The 16,670-nt window shown below is 33.1% G+C and overlaps 1 protein-coding gene across 10 annotated transcripts in view; it reads right to left on the reverse strand.

Annotated features, from left to right (window-relative positions):
• BNC2 (basonuclin zinc finger protein 2) overlaps positions 1-16,670 on the reverse strand; it is a 530,176-nt gene that overhangs the window by 153,578 nt on the left and 359,928 nt on the right. For all 10 annotated transcript variants that reach the window (XM_074282946.1, XM_074282950.1, XM_074282948.1 and 7 more), the window contains one exon: positions 9,293-9,395. In XM_074282946.1, coding sequence (XP_074139047.1) covers positions 9,293-9,395 — 103 coding nt within the window. The remainder of the gene's footprint in view (positions 1-9,292; positions 9,396-16,670) is intronic.

Raw genomic sequence — 16,670 nt, forward strand, 5'->3', positions numbered from 1 at the left:
AGTCACTTGGAATACATGAAGTCACAGTAATGTCATGCCTCCAGACTTGTGATAGAGGACTCTTTATTGTGGGAGACCACGTAGGCAGGATTGGCAGGTAGAAAAGGAAATCTTTGCTTTATTTCTATTGATTGTTGACTTTATATTTAGTAAGTAAAGGGAATATTATGCAGACAATAGTGGGAGAAGAGGGCAACATTTTTACAAGCAAAGCAAACCTATTGTGTAAAAATTATTTTGAGGAATTCATAAGCAACAGACTTTGAAAGGATTTAAGAATCAAGAAAAAGCTTTCCATACTTACACCTACCAAAAAAATTCTAGATTTTATTCTGAACTAGTAAAAATCTCTATCAAGGTACATCGATTCAGATGTATTAATGAAAAAAGTTAATGAAACACCCAAAGCCTATGGTTCCAGAAATGGAATTGGCACCATTGAGAAATTTTACCATATACTGCTTAGAATGAAAGATGCAAATCTAACCCAACTGTATACTAAGTTTAACTAAGTTCTTTTCTTGAACATGATGATAAAGACTGCTGGACAAGATGCTCCAGTATTTAAACAGTGAAGTTCAATAGAACCCAGAAGAAAGAGCTGAAAAATCTAAAATCTAAAATCCAAGTAACATTTGAATCTAAGGATAATCCAAAGTCCATGAGTTATACAATGCTAAAATCAGATATGAAATTGCTTCCTACATAGTTGTCCATTACTTAGGGTAGAATGGACACAGACACTGAATACATTGCCTTGCTAAAGGTAACTTACAATTGAATTGTCTGGAAAATATGTCTAAGATGACTTGCAATACTAAAACCACAGCCTTTGTTAAGATGCCACTTTCATTTCTATAATATAATTTAGATAAAAACAGAAGGAAGAGTGGCAGGGGAAATGACTTGTCTTAAATAATTTGGATAAGTGCATCACTTCTCTGCTTTAATTTTCTAATATAAGGTTGACCTCACACCCATGAGCTACAAAGAAAGAGAAAACATCTGTAGAAAATGAATAGGGAAAGTCCTTAAATGTTGCAGGAAAGGTTTTCCCAGAAATAACAGAAATATTAATCCAAGTCACTTGTAAATGAAATGAAAAATGCTACAATGATATGATTTGGTGAGGGAGGGCGATTGTTGCTTTTTGGCTTAATTTAGAGTTAGTTTTTTTTTTTTTTTTTTTTAAAGAAATACTCGGACACAAATGTTACAGTAAAGTTTATGTGATCATAGGTTAAAAAAAAAAAAAAAATAGACACTATTCTAAAGATCATTCAATCCAAACTGAGGGCCAGAGAGGTTAAATGACTTGGAAAATAGTGCAGCTGGAATTTCAAACAAGGTCCACTTATTCAAAATCCCAGAATTCTATCCAATATCCTTTCTAATCTAGCCTCTGACATTCATCACTCAACTGAAACAGCTCTTTTCAAAGTTAAATAACCTAATTATCAAATTTGATCATCTTTTCTCAATCCCCATCTTTTTTGTGACTTTTCTACAGCATCTGACATTGCTGAACAATCCTCCTAGATACTATATTCTTTCCTTCAACTTTTTATAACACTGTTCTTTCATGTTTCTCTTCCTACCTGACTGCTTCTTCTCAGTCACCTTTGTTGAATCATTATCCATACCATGCTTCCTAAGTATGGGAGGTACCTCTAAAGCTCTGACTTGGATCCTTTATTCTCTTATTAGATAAGCAAATGGGTTACCATGGTTTTAATTTTCATCTTTCTTCAGATATTTCTCAGATCTAGATATTCAAGCCCAGTTTTTCTCCTAACTAGTAAATACCTCCTGAAAATTTCAAAATGGATGTTCTAAATGCATCTCTAATTGGAATTCTTTGACATTCTCTATATCCCTTTCCTGAGAAGGTTGCCACTATTCTTCCAGACAACCCCAGTTTTGAAATTTCTGCCATCCTCAATTCTTATCCCAACATATCCAAATAATTGATAAATCTTGGCAATTTTATCTCCACAGGTACTTTATTTCTTCCCTTTTTCCTATTCACACAGCTGCCTTCCTAGTTCAGAACTAAAATACCTCTTGCCTGGACTATTACAATAGTCTTTCAATTGATCTAGTTTCTCATCAATCCATATTTCAAATAAGAGCCAAAGAAATTTTTACTAAAGCACAAATCTATCCCCTGCTTAGTAAACTCCACTCTATTACCACTAAGGTCAAACACAAACTTTACAACTGAGCCCCAACCTATCGTTGCAGCCTTATTAGATGCTACTCCCTTTTCACCTCCTCTGTGATAAAACCAATATGATATTTTCCCCATTCCTCATCTATTACAATTTATCCATCATTTATCTCTCCATCTAGCTATTCCTTATGTCTTGAATGCTTCTTTCAAGTCTCAGGTAACATTCTAACTTCAGCAAGAGGCTTTTCCTGGACCCCCTTAATACTAGTGATTTCTCTGTGAAAACAACTCCAATTTATCTCATTTCTATCTCTATCTATTCCATGTATATAATCTATATAATACACAATAATATATAATCTATAGATATATACATAAGCTATACAATGTCTATATGTATAATCCACAGCTGTACTCTATACATGTGTACTTTAAGGCTAGGTAGCAATGGAGGCAAAGAATCTCCTCTTTCACTTAGGTTCTCCACCCCTCCCCCAAATAAACAAACAAACAAATAAATAAATCTAGGAGGGGAAGGCCCTCAGGGTTTCTGGCCAAAGCTGAAATAATTGCTACTTAAATTCAATCTGAGTCTGATAGAGACAATAACAAAATGGAGTTGGGCCTGGGACCTATTGGTGGCTAATCAATGAGAATCATAATGGTTTGGTTTTTTTTGATGCATGGTCCTTGAGAAAGAAATCTTGTCAGTAAACTACAAGATATCTTGCAAAGTCAGGGATCCAAAAGAAGAAGGGGGAAAAAAGCTTTTAAGAGCCTCTGCAAGTAAGAATATGAGACCTTAAATGGACAGAGAGAAGAAAGGAAAAAGGGAAATAAGGCAAGAAGGGAGGGAGGCAGGAAGTTAATAAGTTTTCCAACTGACTAGTTCCAGTTTGTGGGCCATCTCTACTCACAAAGATTGTTTGTCCTTTGTTCTAGAACAGGACCATGACATTAAAGAGGTGATGTCATGATATGTATGTGAACTAGATTTAAGCAAGGAAGGACTGTGGAAGGTCATCTGCTTCATTTCTTCCTCCACAGCCATCTATGTCCAGTAGTAGCCAGAAATAGATCAGGGCAACTGGAGAAGGACCTGGATGCAGTGGGAGACTTTTTAAAGATAGGATCTTCAAAAGGTCTCACTTTGACTGAGGTTGCACCCATTCAGTGATTAAGGAGGGGTAACAACTGAAGCCTCAGTCACTTTACCTTAGTGATTTGAAAAGCTCCTGTTATTGGCAACTTTTTGGTAATAAGCCTCTGCACTTACCTAGCTTGGTATTTAGATAAAAACACTCCATCTAAAACTGGATCCTTCTTCAGAGCCTTTGCAAATGGGTAGGCTCTCCCAGACTATACTTAAGAACTAAGGCCACAATGAAACACTAGAAATGAAGTTTCATGGAGGTCTTTCTTTATTAAGCAACACATTAGGCTCAAATAACCAGCAATGATAGTTTAAGGATGATAAAATTACTCATTGTTATAACAATAAGACATGTAATAAGTCAAAATTATTAGTTTTATTTTAGTATTATCAAAACTTACTTTTCGAAAAGAACCATTTTCTGATTTCTCCATTAATTAATCAACTATTCCTTGTGAGCGAAAATTTATGTGTTCAAACATTGAATCTTCTTTAAATCTTGCTACATGGATCCTGAAGTATTTCCTAAAGGAACTGAAAAGTTATATTTTGTTTTGTCTCAAGAAGTGAAATGCCATATTAAAAATGTACTCCTTGATTTTGAAAATAAAAGTTCATGTAGACAGAGAATCTACATGCCATAACAAAACCAATCACATGATAGTTAGTCTCACAAATGATTATATAATGGAAACTCTTTCTTTTTGAAAGGCAGTTGGGATTAAATAACTTGCCCTGCGTCTCACAGCTAGGAAGTGTTAAATGTCGGAGGCTGGATTTGAACTCAGGTCCTCCTGACTCCAGGTCCAGTGCTTTTATCCACAGCACCATCTAACTAGCCTCTTCTTGTTCTCTTTATGAATAATCTTCTAATCATATCTAAGGCTTCATTTATTTTAGGCATGGTTAGTACTTGAATTGAAATCCACAAGGAAGCATTAAGTACTGTAGGTCTGAACATTATATGGCACAGTAGGAAGACTACTGGATCTGAAGCGTAGGAAGACTACTGGATCTGAAGCCAATACCTGAGTTTCAATTCTTTATTTTTACCTCCTAGTTTTGAAACTTAGATAAATAGAAATCTTAGAAAAATAGAAATTACTTAACCTTGCTTTGCTTACAATTTCTACAAAAGGAAACACTATCATCTCAACATAGTGTTGCTAGTAAGATTGAAAATCATGAGGTCAAGAAATTTGGGTTCAATTCCTGGCTCTGACAATTTCTGGGTATGCACTAGGCAAGTTCACTTTCTTTATCTGTAGAACAGGAATAATAACATTTCATTATTTAATTCATAAGATTGTTGTTAAGAAAGCACTGTAAGTTCCAAAGCATTAATCAAAAGTGAACCTTTATTATTGAAAAAGAATCAGAATTGTAGGTGAGCCAATGGAAATATGCAAAGCAGGGTAAAGGAAAGATATTGTATATAATTCCTAAGCCTAGAAAATTATATAAAATACATAACCAAGGATTTCCATGTCTAAAAAAGGAAGTAGAATAGAGAGAAAACAAAGAGGAAATTCCAAGTGTTGCTTTGAAGCCTATAAAATGTTAAAAATTAAAAAATACCAGAGGAAAGCTTCTAATCCTTTATGGATTATTTTTACACACACACACACACACACACACACACACACACACACACACACACACACACACAAACAAACAAGAATTATATACCATGAGATGTGGAAAGCTTGTGATCTATACCAATGAGATCATGGCTACATCTAAAGGTCACTAAGTTGGAAAAGGCAAGGAAAAAAGGAGGTCATAAAACCTCCACTTAACCTACAGCTTGTATAACTTAACCTATTATTAAGTGGATCAGGTAACAGGCTCAGGTAACATTTTTCAAAACATTTTTCTATAAAAACTATATATAAATAAAATAATGTTAAAAATCAGTTCATTATTTAAATAATTCTGAGTGAATGCTTTTTTTTTTTTTTTTTTTAAGCTAAAGAAATTTTTGGTAATGCAGGCACTGATTTAGTTTTCCTTTTCTGAGAAACAGAATTTTATTTCAATGGAGAGTGAAAGGAAGAAAAGCTGAGTAGTACTATTGGGCATTTCAATGCATATAAATGGTATGTTTCAATACCCTTCTATAGAAGGGTACGGTGCTAAAGATGGCATATTGCAAAAATACTGGTGAGAGAGGATACTATGAGAGGAAGGACAGTAGAATAGTGAAGAAGTCCCTGATTTTTAAGTCAGAAGACCTAGGCTGAATCATTTACTACCTATTTGTGCTTGGACAAATTGCTCAATCTCGCTGGACATAGAGTTTCTTCATCTGTGAAATGAGAGGGTTGAATTATATAATCTCCTCTGGTACTAATGGATGATGTCGTGTGTCACCATGAATGATGCCTTGGCAGAACAAGGAACAAGATCAACAGAGCCTATTTAGCTATGACACAAAAAGAACCATTTGATAACTCTATTCTCATATTGACATCTTCCTTTTGGCACTTCAAACAGAAAAGATGTGACATTGTGGAATTCTTTCTTTTTCAAGAGGTACAGGTCATTTTAGATTAAGGAAGCAAATATAAGAAAAATAATGGGAAAAAGAGGAAATAACTTATAGCATGGTGCCCTCCCCTTTTTTCCCCAAAAAATTCCAGCACTGGAAATGGAAACCCCTTAGTATATATTAACCCTATACCAATCAGTCAAGAAAAATATCATAATACTGCATTTCCAGGCTATTTTTTGACCTACACTCTTCATTATGGTTTGAATTATCAGGATAGGACAAGCTTTGCATTCACATAAAAAAAAAAAAAAGTTTTACTTCAAGTTGTATAACATAAACCATTCTGCTTCATATTAAAGCTTAAGAGTTGAAATTCATTAATGAAAAAAAGTAGGAAATTCCTAATTAATTCAGTGAGAACTACTCATTAATATTCAAATTGTTTAAAGGAAGTAATTTCTGAAGAGCAACCACATTCACTGAGTCATTTCAAAACCCAGGTGCTAAAGTACATAATGAATTAGTCAGTTACCTTTTTAATGTCTTTTTCAAAATTTTTAGAAAGCAGATAAAGTAAAAAAATTAAACAGATTTGTCACTGTCCTAAAGAACTAGTTTATTAAAAAAAAAAAAAAAAAAAAACTAGTTTATAAGCTCATTCACCCAGTCTGCATGTGAAAAATACATATAAATCTCACATATTTGCATATATATATATATATATATATATATATATGTATATACACACACACACACACACACACACATATACATATACACATTCTACACATGTCTATATGACTTATTTCATTAAGCCATAAAATTTAACTCTCAAACACAGAAATCAGGGATTTTTTCAAAAGGAAGATGAATCTAGTCAAAAGGTTCAAACAAATATTCAGAAGATTTAACATAGGATGTGGTTTTGAAATACCAACTTTTTAAAAGGAACACTTGAATTTGGGATTTGGATTTTTTTAATTTTTTGGCAATAAGAATTTAGAAAAATATTTTACTAGCACTAGAGCAGGTGGGGTGCATTCAGGGCTTCTCTAAAACACTTCTATGAAATGGGCTCTGGTGGTCTTGTTTCTATCCCATCCACTTTGAAATAAAACCTTCTACTAGAAAATCCAAGTCACATTGTTGTTTTTCTTTTCTTTCCTTCTTTCTTTCTTTTTTTTTCCTTCAGGACTTCTGTGTGTAAGATAGCCAAAGAAGACTGCTGTGTTTCACCTCAGAGCAGAAATAATTAGAGACATGATTTCAGGGTTTCTGTGTAGGGGGAGGGGACGAAGCAATTAGTCTGAATGCTGGGGGCAAGAAAAGTGGGCGCTCTCAATCCCACCGTCAGCTCAAAGGCTAGGAGCCAACCACTCACTGTCATATATGTGGTAATGAAGGAAAGGGAGAATTTGGTATCTGCATAGCTGAATGTACATATTTTGAATTGCATAGATATATATGTATGTATGTATGTATGTATGTAGACATGTATATCTGCGTGTGTGAGAGAGAAAGAGGGAGAAGAGAAGAGAGGTAGGAGAGAAGAGAAAAGAGGTAGAAGAGAAGAAGAGTGAAAGGGGAATAAAGAAACAGAGAGAGAGAAAGAAAGATTGATTAAATCTTTTTTCACTTTTATTGATCAAATCTGAGAAAATACATATTAACTATAATGTGCAAACAAAATTACTATGCATGATGTGCCAAATATAAGGTTTTTTATAACAAAAAATGTAAGGGAAAGTCTGCAAGTGTTATATGCCTCATGCATAATCTTATAAGTAGTCACTCTCTGAGTAATAATTTATGCCATAGGAGACTTTTTTCTTGTTAATTTATTTATATCTTTTCTAGTGCAACTTCCATAGATGAAACTGGAATAGAAAACAACAACAAAACTGTGGAATAGTAAGTTTTTTTGTCTTTTACAGTGGAGAGAGGAATGCTGTATGCTAATGAATGAAAAAAAGTTGTGGGGAGATAGAGCAAATGATTTAGTTTCAATGCTGACAGTACTGTAGTTGATCTTCTTCTCCAACTACTAAATGTGGCCATTTGCCACAAGATATTCAGTTTTTATAAAATAAGACATTTTTGGTCAATTGTCATGGCTTGATGCTTAAGCAAAATTAATAAACTAGATTGAGGAGAAAGGGCAGTAGGGAAAGCAATAGATACATTAATTCATTCAAACTAGGAGGGGAACCACTAAGTAAAATATCACTTAAAATAAACTAATGACAACCTCATGGACTGCAAGGATAATGAGCCCAGTGTTATTTCAGGTTATTGCATTGCTATTATGTGGGCAGAAACATGTTCCATTGCTGTCTGTAAAAAGGAATTGTGTCTATCTCTGTCAAATATTCTATTTCCAGCTCTGGCAGTACTATGTGCATATCTCCCCTCCAGCTTCTAATTCTTTCCTCTATCACTTTGTATTAACACGAACGAAGTCTCTCTCATCCACATATACAACAATATGAAATTAGGAAGCAACAATAGATGAATACCATTTTGAGGTTCTGTGTTGAGACTAGAAATCTTGTTAGAATAACAGGAAATTTATTAAAACTTCAACTCTACTGGATACTTGGCACCACAAGGGAATGAAGAATATGCCCACTTGGGGCCAATATTCTGGAATGTCTGGACTAATCTCGGGCATAGATTTCTTCTGTGAACACTATTTATCAGAATCACTCCATTTCTGTTCCTTGACCTAATCTAGGTGAAGAAAACCCAATCCTTTAATAATACTTCTACTTTTCCTGTAATGATATTTAATAGACTTCCATTGAACATAATACAATCAAGCCATGTGTAATGGAATTGTTTTGTTTACCTGGCATAAAGCCACTTATATTCCAGCCTTTTCTTTGTATACTCTTTCCTCCATATTACAACAAATTAAGGTTCATTTTTATACATTATTTTCATGGATACAGGCCAAAAAGATCCCCTCTGCTCTAACCTGTCTTTAGACCAGGCTCCTTGCTCCCCTATCCCCCAGTTTAACATCTGGTGGAGTGAATTTAGCTACTTGAGTCAATTATAAGGGTGAGCAGCCTCAGAAGTCTTTTTTGCTCAGGCAGAATATCTGCCAATTTCGCTCTGACATCCAGGCTTTGAAAGGCTGACTGTGGTATGTTTGAGTTTCCATCAGGCTGCTGCTATGTGCAATATGAACTCTGCAGACCAACCATACTATAAACATCTGGCCCTTGTGCTGAGAGCTGCTAGCATAGCGTTACTTCTTGGAGACTAGATTATGCTCTGTGAGCCTCACACAGAAATGGCAATGAATTGAGTGCTTCCACCAACACTTGGAGTCATAGCCATTAAGACTGGACTTCTTTATCCCAATGACTGTTCTCACACACACACACACACACACACACACACACACACACACACACACACTCAGAATCATAATCAAAACAGGAAGTAAAGCCCACAATTCCCTCACCATGTGCCACCCATCCATGTTTACACTGATCACAGGTCCTCAGGTTAATCTTCCCAGGCTGGAAACATTCACACGTGCAATTTACCAGTGTACAGCGGATGGCCTGAAAAAGAGAGAACAAAAACAACATTTAATTATCTGTCTGAATGTCTGCTTTCTCACCATTTAAAGGGGGCGGAGGCAGAAAATCCAACCCCTTTGGAATAGAAACACTCCTCACATTTTAAAGTAAACCTCTACCAATATAAAGACATATGTTTTAAATGAAAGTGGAGACATGCAAAAAGCTGAATTGTTGTTGTTCTTTTAAGAATAAAGGTTTATAAAATATAAGCAGATTTCAAATAGATATACCAACATCTCTGAGCAAGTTAAATGAAAAAGCTTGTTTCATCAATTTAATATATCTTATTACTATGCACACTTAAAAGAATATAAACCAAAAGTTTTCTTCCATTCATAGGGGAAGAATAAAGTATCAGATTTTTTTTATAGGACAGATTCCCAGTTTGATATACCAAGAACCCAAGAAAAAACAAAACAAAACAAAACAAAACAAAACAAACAAACAAAAAAAAACCAAAACTACTACTCCATGAATCTTCAAATTTAAGTTAATCTGCTTAGTTGGAAGGCAAGATTAAACTTTAAAGCAAATAACATACATAAAAATACTAGAGTATGACTCCTTTTTCCCCGAAGTTTATTCAAATCCTTTACTCATCTCACAGATATATAATGACACAAGACAAGGATCTGAGTGGTTCATGAGAGGTTTCAAGAAACTGCATCTATTATTATATCCTGATTATATGTAGTTCTTGATGTAAAAACCATTTCATTCTTATTTAGGAAATTGTGAAATTTTCCATTTTTAGGTTTTTGATGTTGATGACAATAATAATAAAACATAAGTTGTTAAAATCTTGCTTTGTATTTAAATCTAAATATATAGCTCAAAAGTAGTTTTAAACATAAACATTCTAAATATATAAGAATAAAAGTATTTGCTTTAAAACAAAGATTCTTTTAAATATAACTATTTTTAAAAATCATTAAAAATGTAACTTTAAAAAGATTATTTCACCAGTTTATATAATAAAGTAAGTACATTAAGTCAGCATAAGTGGAGTGTAACATATTTATGGATTTAAACTTATATTTCTAAACTATGCTAAAGATGAACTATGTTCTTCTATGTTCTTCCAACTACTCTTTGTAAATTTATGGGGTGAATATATATGAAGATTTCTAAGAAAGAAAAGATTTATTCTGATCATTCCCAGATCAAGAATCTGCTGTAAATACATGACCTACCAGGAAAACATCTCTCTCTCTACAACTTTTGAAGAAGTCTATGGTTACCAATAACCATATTGGTAGTTGTGAAAGAATCCAACCATTCTGGAGAGCAATTTGGAACTATGCCCAAAAAGTTATCAAACTATGCATACCCTTTGATCCAGCATTGCTGCTATTGGGTATATCCCAAAGAAATACTAAAGAGGGGAAAGGGACCTGTATGTGCCAAAATGTTTGTGGCAGCTTTTTTCATAGTGGCTAGAAACTGGAAGATGAATGGATGTCCATCAATTGGAGAATGGTTGGGTAAATTATGGTATAAGAAGGTATGGAATATTACTGCTCTGTAAGAAATGACCAGCAGGACGAATACAGAAGAGAAAGACTTACATCAACTGATGCTGAGTGAAATGAATAGAATCAGAAGATCGCTGTACCCTTCAATGCTGTATGAAGATGTATTCTGATGGAAATGGATATCTTCAACATAAAGAAGATCCAACTCACTTCCAGTTGATCAATGATGGACAGAAACAACTACACCCAGAGAAGGAACACTACTGTCTATCTAGCCTTCGGAATCTAATACTTAACATGCAACAAGAAAATTGGATTTACATACATATGCTGTATCTAGGTTATACTGTAACACATGTAAAATGTATGGGATTGCCTGTCATCTAGGGGAGGGAGTAGAAGGAGGGAGGGGATAATTTTGAAAAATGATTACAAGGGATAATGTTATAAAAAAAATTACTCATGCATATATACTGTCAAAAAATTTTTATAATAAAGTGACTTTGTTTTCAATTAAAAAAAAAAGAAGTCTATGGTTACCAACATGTATATCTATGTATGTCTGTTTATGTATAATAAATATTATATGCATAAATGCATGTAAACATACATGCAAATGACTATACATATACACACCACATACAGGTAAATGGATGTAGCTATTTAGGAAGGCATATGGGTACATGTGTGTGTACATTTATGTGTATATGTATATACGCATATACACATGTATTTGTATGTGTATATATATATGCATACATACATATATATACATATTTTATACCCCTCAAATAATATCTATATCTCTAAGCTCTATTAATTTACTCAACAGAAATCCTCATTTACTTAGAAACTATTTGTTTGTATTTCAAATATTTCATTTACAATGGATATTTTTCTATCAGAATGACATAATTCTATCTTCCAAAAATAGAATTCAATGTGTATATTATTATTATTATCTTATTGTTTATTAAGCATTGGTCACATTAGATTATAGATATTTATAGTTAAAATCTGTATAAAATATGAAGTTCTAGATCTCATTTTCTGATGCAGGAATTCCTTATTTTTCTGTTTCTCTGCTGTCTCATTCCCGAAATTTACCTAGATTTGTTCCCTTGCTACATAGAGAAAAATGTTGACACTTCAGGGTCCCATCTGAATACCAACCACCCAATTACTCATTAGCTAGGTAGGAAAACATTGTTGTATGTATCAGTAAGTAAAGGAATTAGTATTAAGAAATAAGGACAGAAAAGAATTGCTGACTCTAAAAGAATAATATATGCATTTGTGGATCATGATAGTTAAAAAAAAAATTTACCAAAAGATACAATGTTCAAAATATGTTCAATAGTTTATTGACTCTGTAATATATATAATATTGAGTCAAAAATAACATTATTCAGTAATGGGTCTAATAATGAAATTGAATTAATTATATATAGATAAAAATTTTAAAAAGCAGCATCAATTAATAGGTAGATAGACAGACAAAGATAATTTTTATGGTTATAAAATGCTCTGTATCACAAAGCATTCTGAAAACAAAACAACCAATAGGAAAATCCATATTTTTATTCTCCTACTTAATGTACTTCACACTAACAGTTCTATATTAACATAATGGGTCATAAAACTAAAATGAGAAACATTCCTTTGAGATCCTGTAGTTTTATATCCATGAATACCCAAAACCAATCACTAAATTGCCTAAAACAGTTTCAGGAATTTCAAAATGTTATTACAATTGTTTTAAATGAAAACTGCTATTATTTGATCAGAATCAACAAACTACTTATAAAAATTAGCACAGGTATTGGATGGGACAGATTGGCCTCTGAGAAACAAATTAACTATATTTGACAGCTTTAAAGTAAGAAAGGTCTGGCTTTATAATCTACTGAAAAAACATTCCTCAACTTTAAACAAGAATCAGAAAAATTTTCAGAACTAATAAAATTATTTAAATATATATGTATTTGTTTACTCTTTCATTCATCCATCTATCAATATTAAATTATTTCAATCCGATCTACTATATTACTTAAAATATTTTGGGAACTTTTAGTTAAAGCTTGCCACATAGCATATCTCAATCAAAAGTCCAATTCCTTTTCTACCTAACCATACTAACTACCTAACATCTGAACTTCTTTTCTACTGTAACAACTGAATACTCATGTCACATTTCTATAAAGGCCAGAATGTCTACTCGCTTTAAATCAAGACTTATATGATATATAACCATTCCTATAGGTAATGATATTTATTTAGACAATATTGTTTAAATATACATTTTAAGAGATAAGCTATTGGACTTCAAATGAAATTTTATACTATATAACATTTTTTTGAAACAGTATTGACCTTTGAAATACTACACATTTTCAACAAAACAGAAGCTATGTGATCAACTGTGAGCTTACCCACATTTAAAAATAATAAATCACCAAAAAGATTTAAACCTCAAAAATGTACACACTTAAAGAATGTGGTAGGGAAGAATACCAATGCACAAGCTTTCACTTTGGAAGTTTCATTCACTTATTAAGTGGCCACTGAGAACTTATTTTACCCACAAATATTGAAAAAACTGAACAAAGTCTGGAGAAATTTTTTAAAAAAGAAACTGATTTAAGTCTTGGGAAGTAATAAGCCTTATTCCTTCAAATGTTTACTGATCATCTACTAAGTAAGGAGAAATAGTCTATGAGATACAAAAATGTATATAATCCTGTCCTTGACATACTAGAGTTTATTATCTAATAGGACATCCTAAAGGAATAGAATTTACAAAACCCAAAGGAAAAGTGCATCTCTGAGGCATCTCTGAAGTACAAGAAGGGGTACCACAGCAGGCCAAAAAGAAAAGGCTTAACTTATGTACATAGCAGTGCTATTAGACCAATGATACACTGATATGTGTTATCAAAGGAAACTATGAAAAACTCTGGGGATTTTAATATATAAGGAAGAACTTAAAAACAAAGGTCACAATGATAGTTCTGAGGAACTTACAAGAGAATACAAAGATAAAAATAGAATTAAAAGTTACATTAGTAAATTCACCATATTCAATGAATCAACTTATTAAATTATTGAGAAAAGTTAGATCTATCATAGTTGATCATCCGATAATCTTGTTACTGTTCTCCTCGTTCTGCCCACTTCATTCAGTTCATGTCTTTCCAAATTATTCTGAAACCAGTCTGCTCTTCATTTCTTTTATACAATAATATTCCACTGCATTCATATATCATAATTTCTTCAGCCATCTTCCAACTGATTGGCATCCACTCAATTTTCAGTTCCACAAAGAGAACTGCTACTAACATTTCTGCACACGTGGGTCCTTTTCCTTCTTTTGTGATCTCTTTAGGATACAGATTCAGTAGTGACACTGCTGGATCAAAAGGTACGCACAGTTATATAATCCTTTGGACACAGTTCCAAATGGCTAAATCATTTCACAACTTCAGCAACAACATGCCCCAGTTTTCCCACATCCCCTTCAACATTTGTCATTATCTTTTTTTGTCACCTTAACCAGTCTGATACGTAGAAAGCGTAATCTTAGAATTGTCTTAATTTGCATTTTTCTCATCAATTTTTTTCATGATTATAAATGACTTTAATGTTTTCATCTGAAAAATGTCTATTCATATCCTTAGACCACTTATCAATTGGGAAATGTATAAGTCAACTTTTGAAACTGTCCAAAATAATTACAAAATAATAGAATATTCATTAAATAAGAGCTGTGTTAATACTTCCAGAGTCAAAAATGACACACTTTCCAAAAAAAAAAAAAAAAAGTTCTCAGTTTATTATACTCATCATTGTCTGGGGTGTAAAATAAACAATTTTGTGTTAACTTAATATTTCTTAATTGGGAATACAAAGAAAGGCAAAAACAGTCCCGGCCCTCAAGCAGTACACATTCTGATGAGACAGCATGCAACAAACTATGTGTGAGCCAAACGTAAGGGACAGAGAAGAAGGAAACTATGATTGAAGAAATGATAAGATTTTTTCAATGAACGAAATACTTGAGGAAAAGTTGTTACTAGGTTCTAGGATGAGTAAAAAGGAATTCTTAATGTAGAAGAATAAAGCAATGGAAAGAGAAAATACAAATAAGTCAAATGCATAACTTTTGCTTTTAGGCTTATTTTTGATTATTAAATTTACTGTGTTCTCTTCTCAAGCCAGGAACTGCTCATAATCCATCTGAAGGATTCTATAACACTAACCAAAATTTTTGCTAACCTAAAACCCATTTCCTATTGTTAAATCCTCTAAGAAAATGAAATCATTGGACACATGTCATAGTGAAATAGTACTGTCCTCAAGAGTCAGAAAGAAGCCAAGTTCATAGAAAAGAAGCAGGGACTCAACTGAACTCTCCTAAATTCACCTCCAAACAATGTTAAAATAACACCTCAAAATGAATTCTGAAGTGTCAGACCCAACAAAAAGATGATATGAAACAATTTTACAGCCTACAACTTAGAAAGTCAACAGGAAAGGTCTGTCTCACTGGGGTGAGAGTAGAATGTGGTTAGTCCAGCACAAGCTGAGTCTAGCAAGCCAGCAACAGGCCATAGGGATAACTAAGCAGAAGTGGCAGTGGCTTCTGGAGCTCTCAGGACACAGATGCTAAGGAGTTAGACAATTGTGTATAAAGAGATTACAGGGAAACCTTTGCTGACATAGAGAATAGTATTATTCTGCTGCATTGCCCATACCTGACTCCAGTTCACATTTCCAGGGCAAAGGCACTGACCCTGGTTCTACTTCCAAGTCACAAAAGACTGTTTGTGGTGGTTCAAAGCCCAGAACGCAGATGAGAAGAGCAGTTACCTTGGCAATAGAGATACCCAGAACCAGCTCTGAAATCAGCAGCAGAACCTAAATTTTAACATGAAGCTAAAAGACAAGAAAATGGCTGGAGAAATGAGCAAACAACAGCAACAAAAAAAACCTGATTGTAAAAAATTACTATGGTGACAAAGAATAGCAAAATATAAATATAGAAGAAGAAAATGAAGTAAAAACTACTGCATTCAAAAGCTCAAAGAATGTGAATTAGTTTCAGGTTCAAAAAAAGGATTCCTGATATAGTTCAAAGAGAATTTTAAAAATCCAAGTAAGAGAAGTAGAGGAAAAATTAGAGAAAGGAATGAGAGTTATGCAAGAAAACCATGGGGGGGTTTGGCAAAAATTAATAGTTTAGTAAAGGAGGAGCAAAAAAATACTAAAGAAAAATAACATCCTTTTTAAAAAGAATAGGCAAAATGATTAAATAAAAATGCACATAAAAAAAATCTTCTGAAGAGATGACTATCTTACAAAATAAGCTGACCAAATGGGAAAATATGTATAAAAATACACTGAAGAGAACTCCTTTAAAAGCAGAATTGTCCAAGTGAGGGGAAAAAAAGTTTAAAATGAAATAATTATGTAAAAATTAGAATTGGCAAAAGAGAAAATATATTATTCCATGACACATCAAGAAACAATAAAACAAATAAAAAGAATGAAAAAAAATTAGAAAAAAATGTGAAATTGCTGATTGGAAAAATTACTGACCTGGAAAATATTTAAGAATTATTGAACTACCGAAAAAAAAAAAAATCTAGACATCATCTTTAAAGATACTATAAAGGAAAACTGTCCTGATGTTCTAGAATCAGAGGGTAAAATAGAAACTGAAAGAATTCACTGCTCACCTCTTCAAGGAGATCCCAAAATGAACACTCCCAGGAATATT

This window comes from Sminthopsis crassicaudata, chromosome 1, assembly GCF_048593235.1.
Source record: "Sminthopsis crassicaudata isolate SCR6 chromosome 1, ASM4859323v1, whole genome shotgun sequence".
NCBI classification, from domain to species: Eukaryota; Metazoa; Chordata; class Mammalia; order Dasyuromorphia; family Dasyuridae; genus Sminthopsis; species Sminthopsis crassicaudata.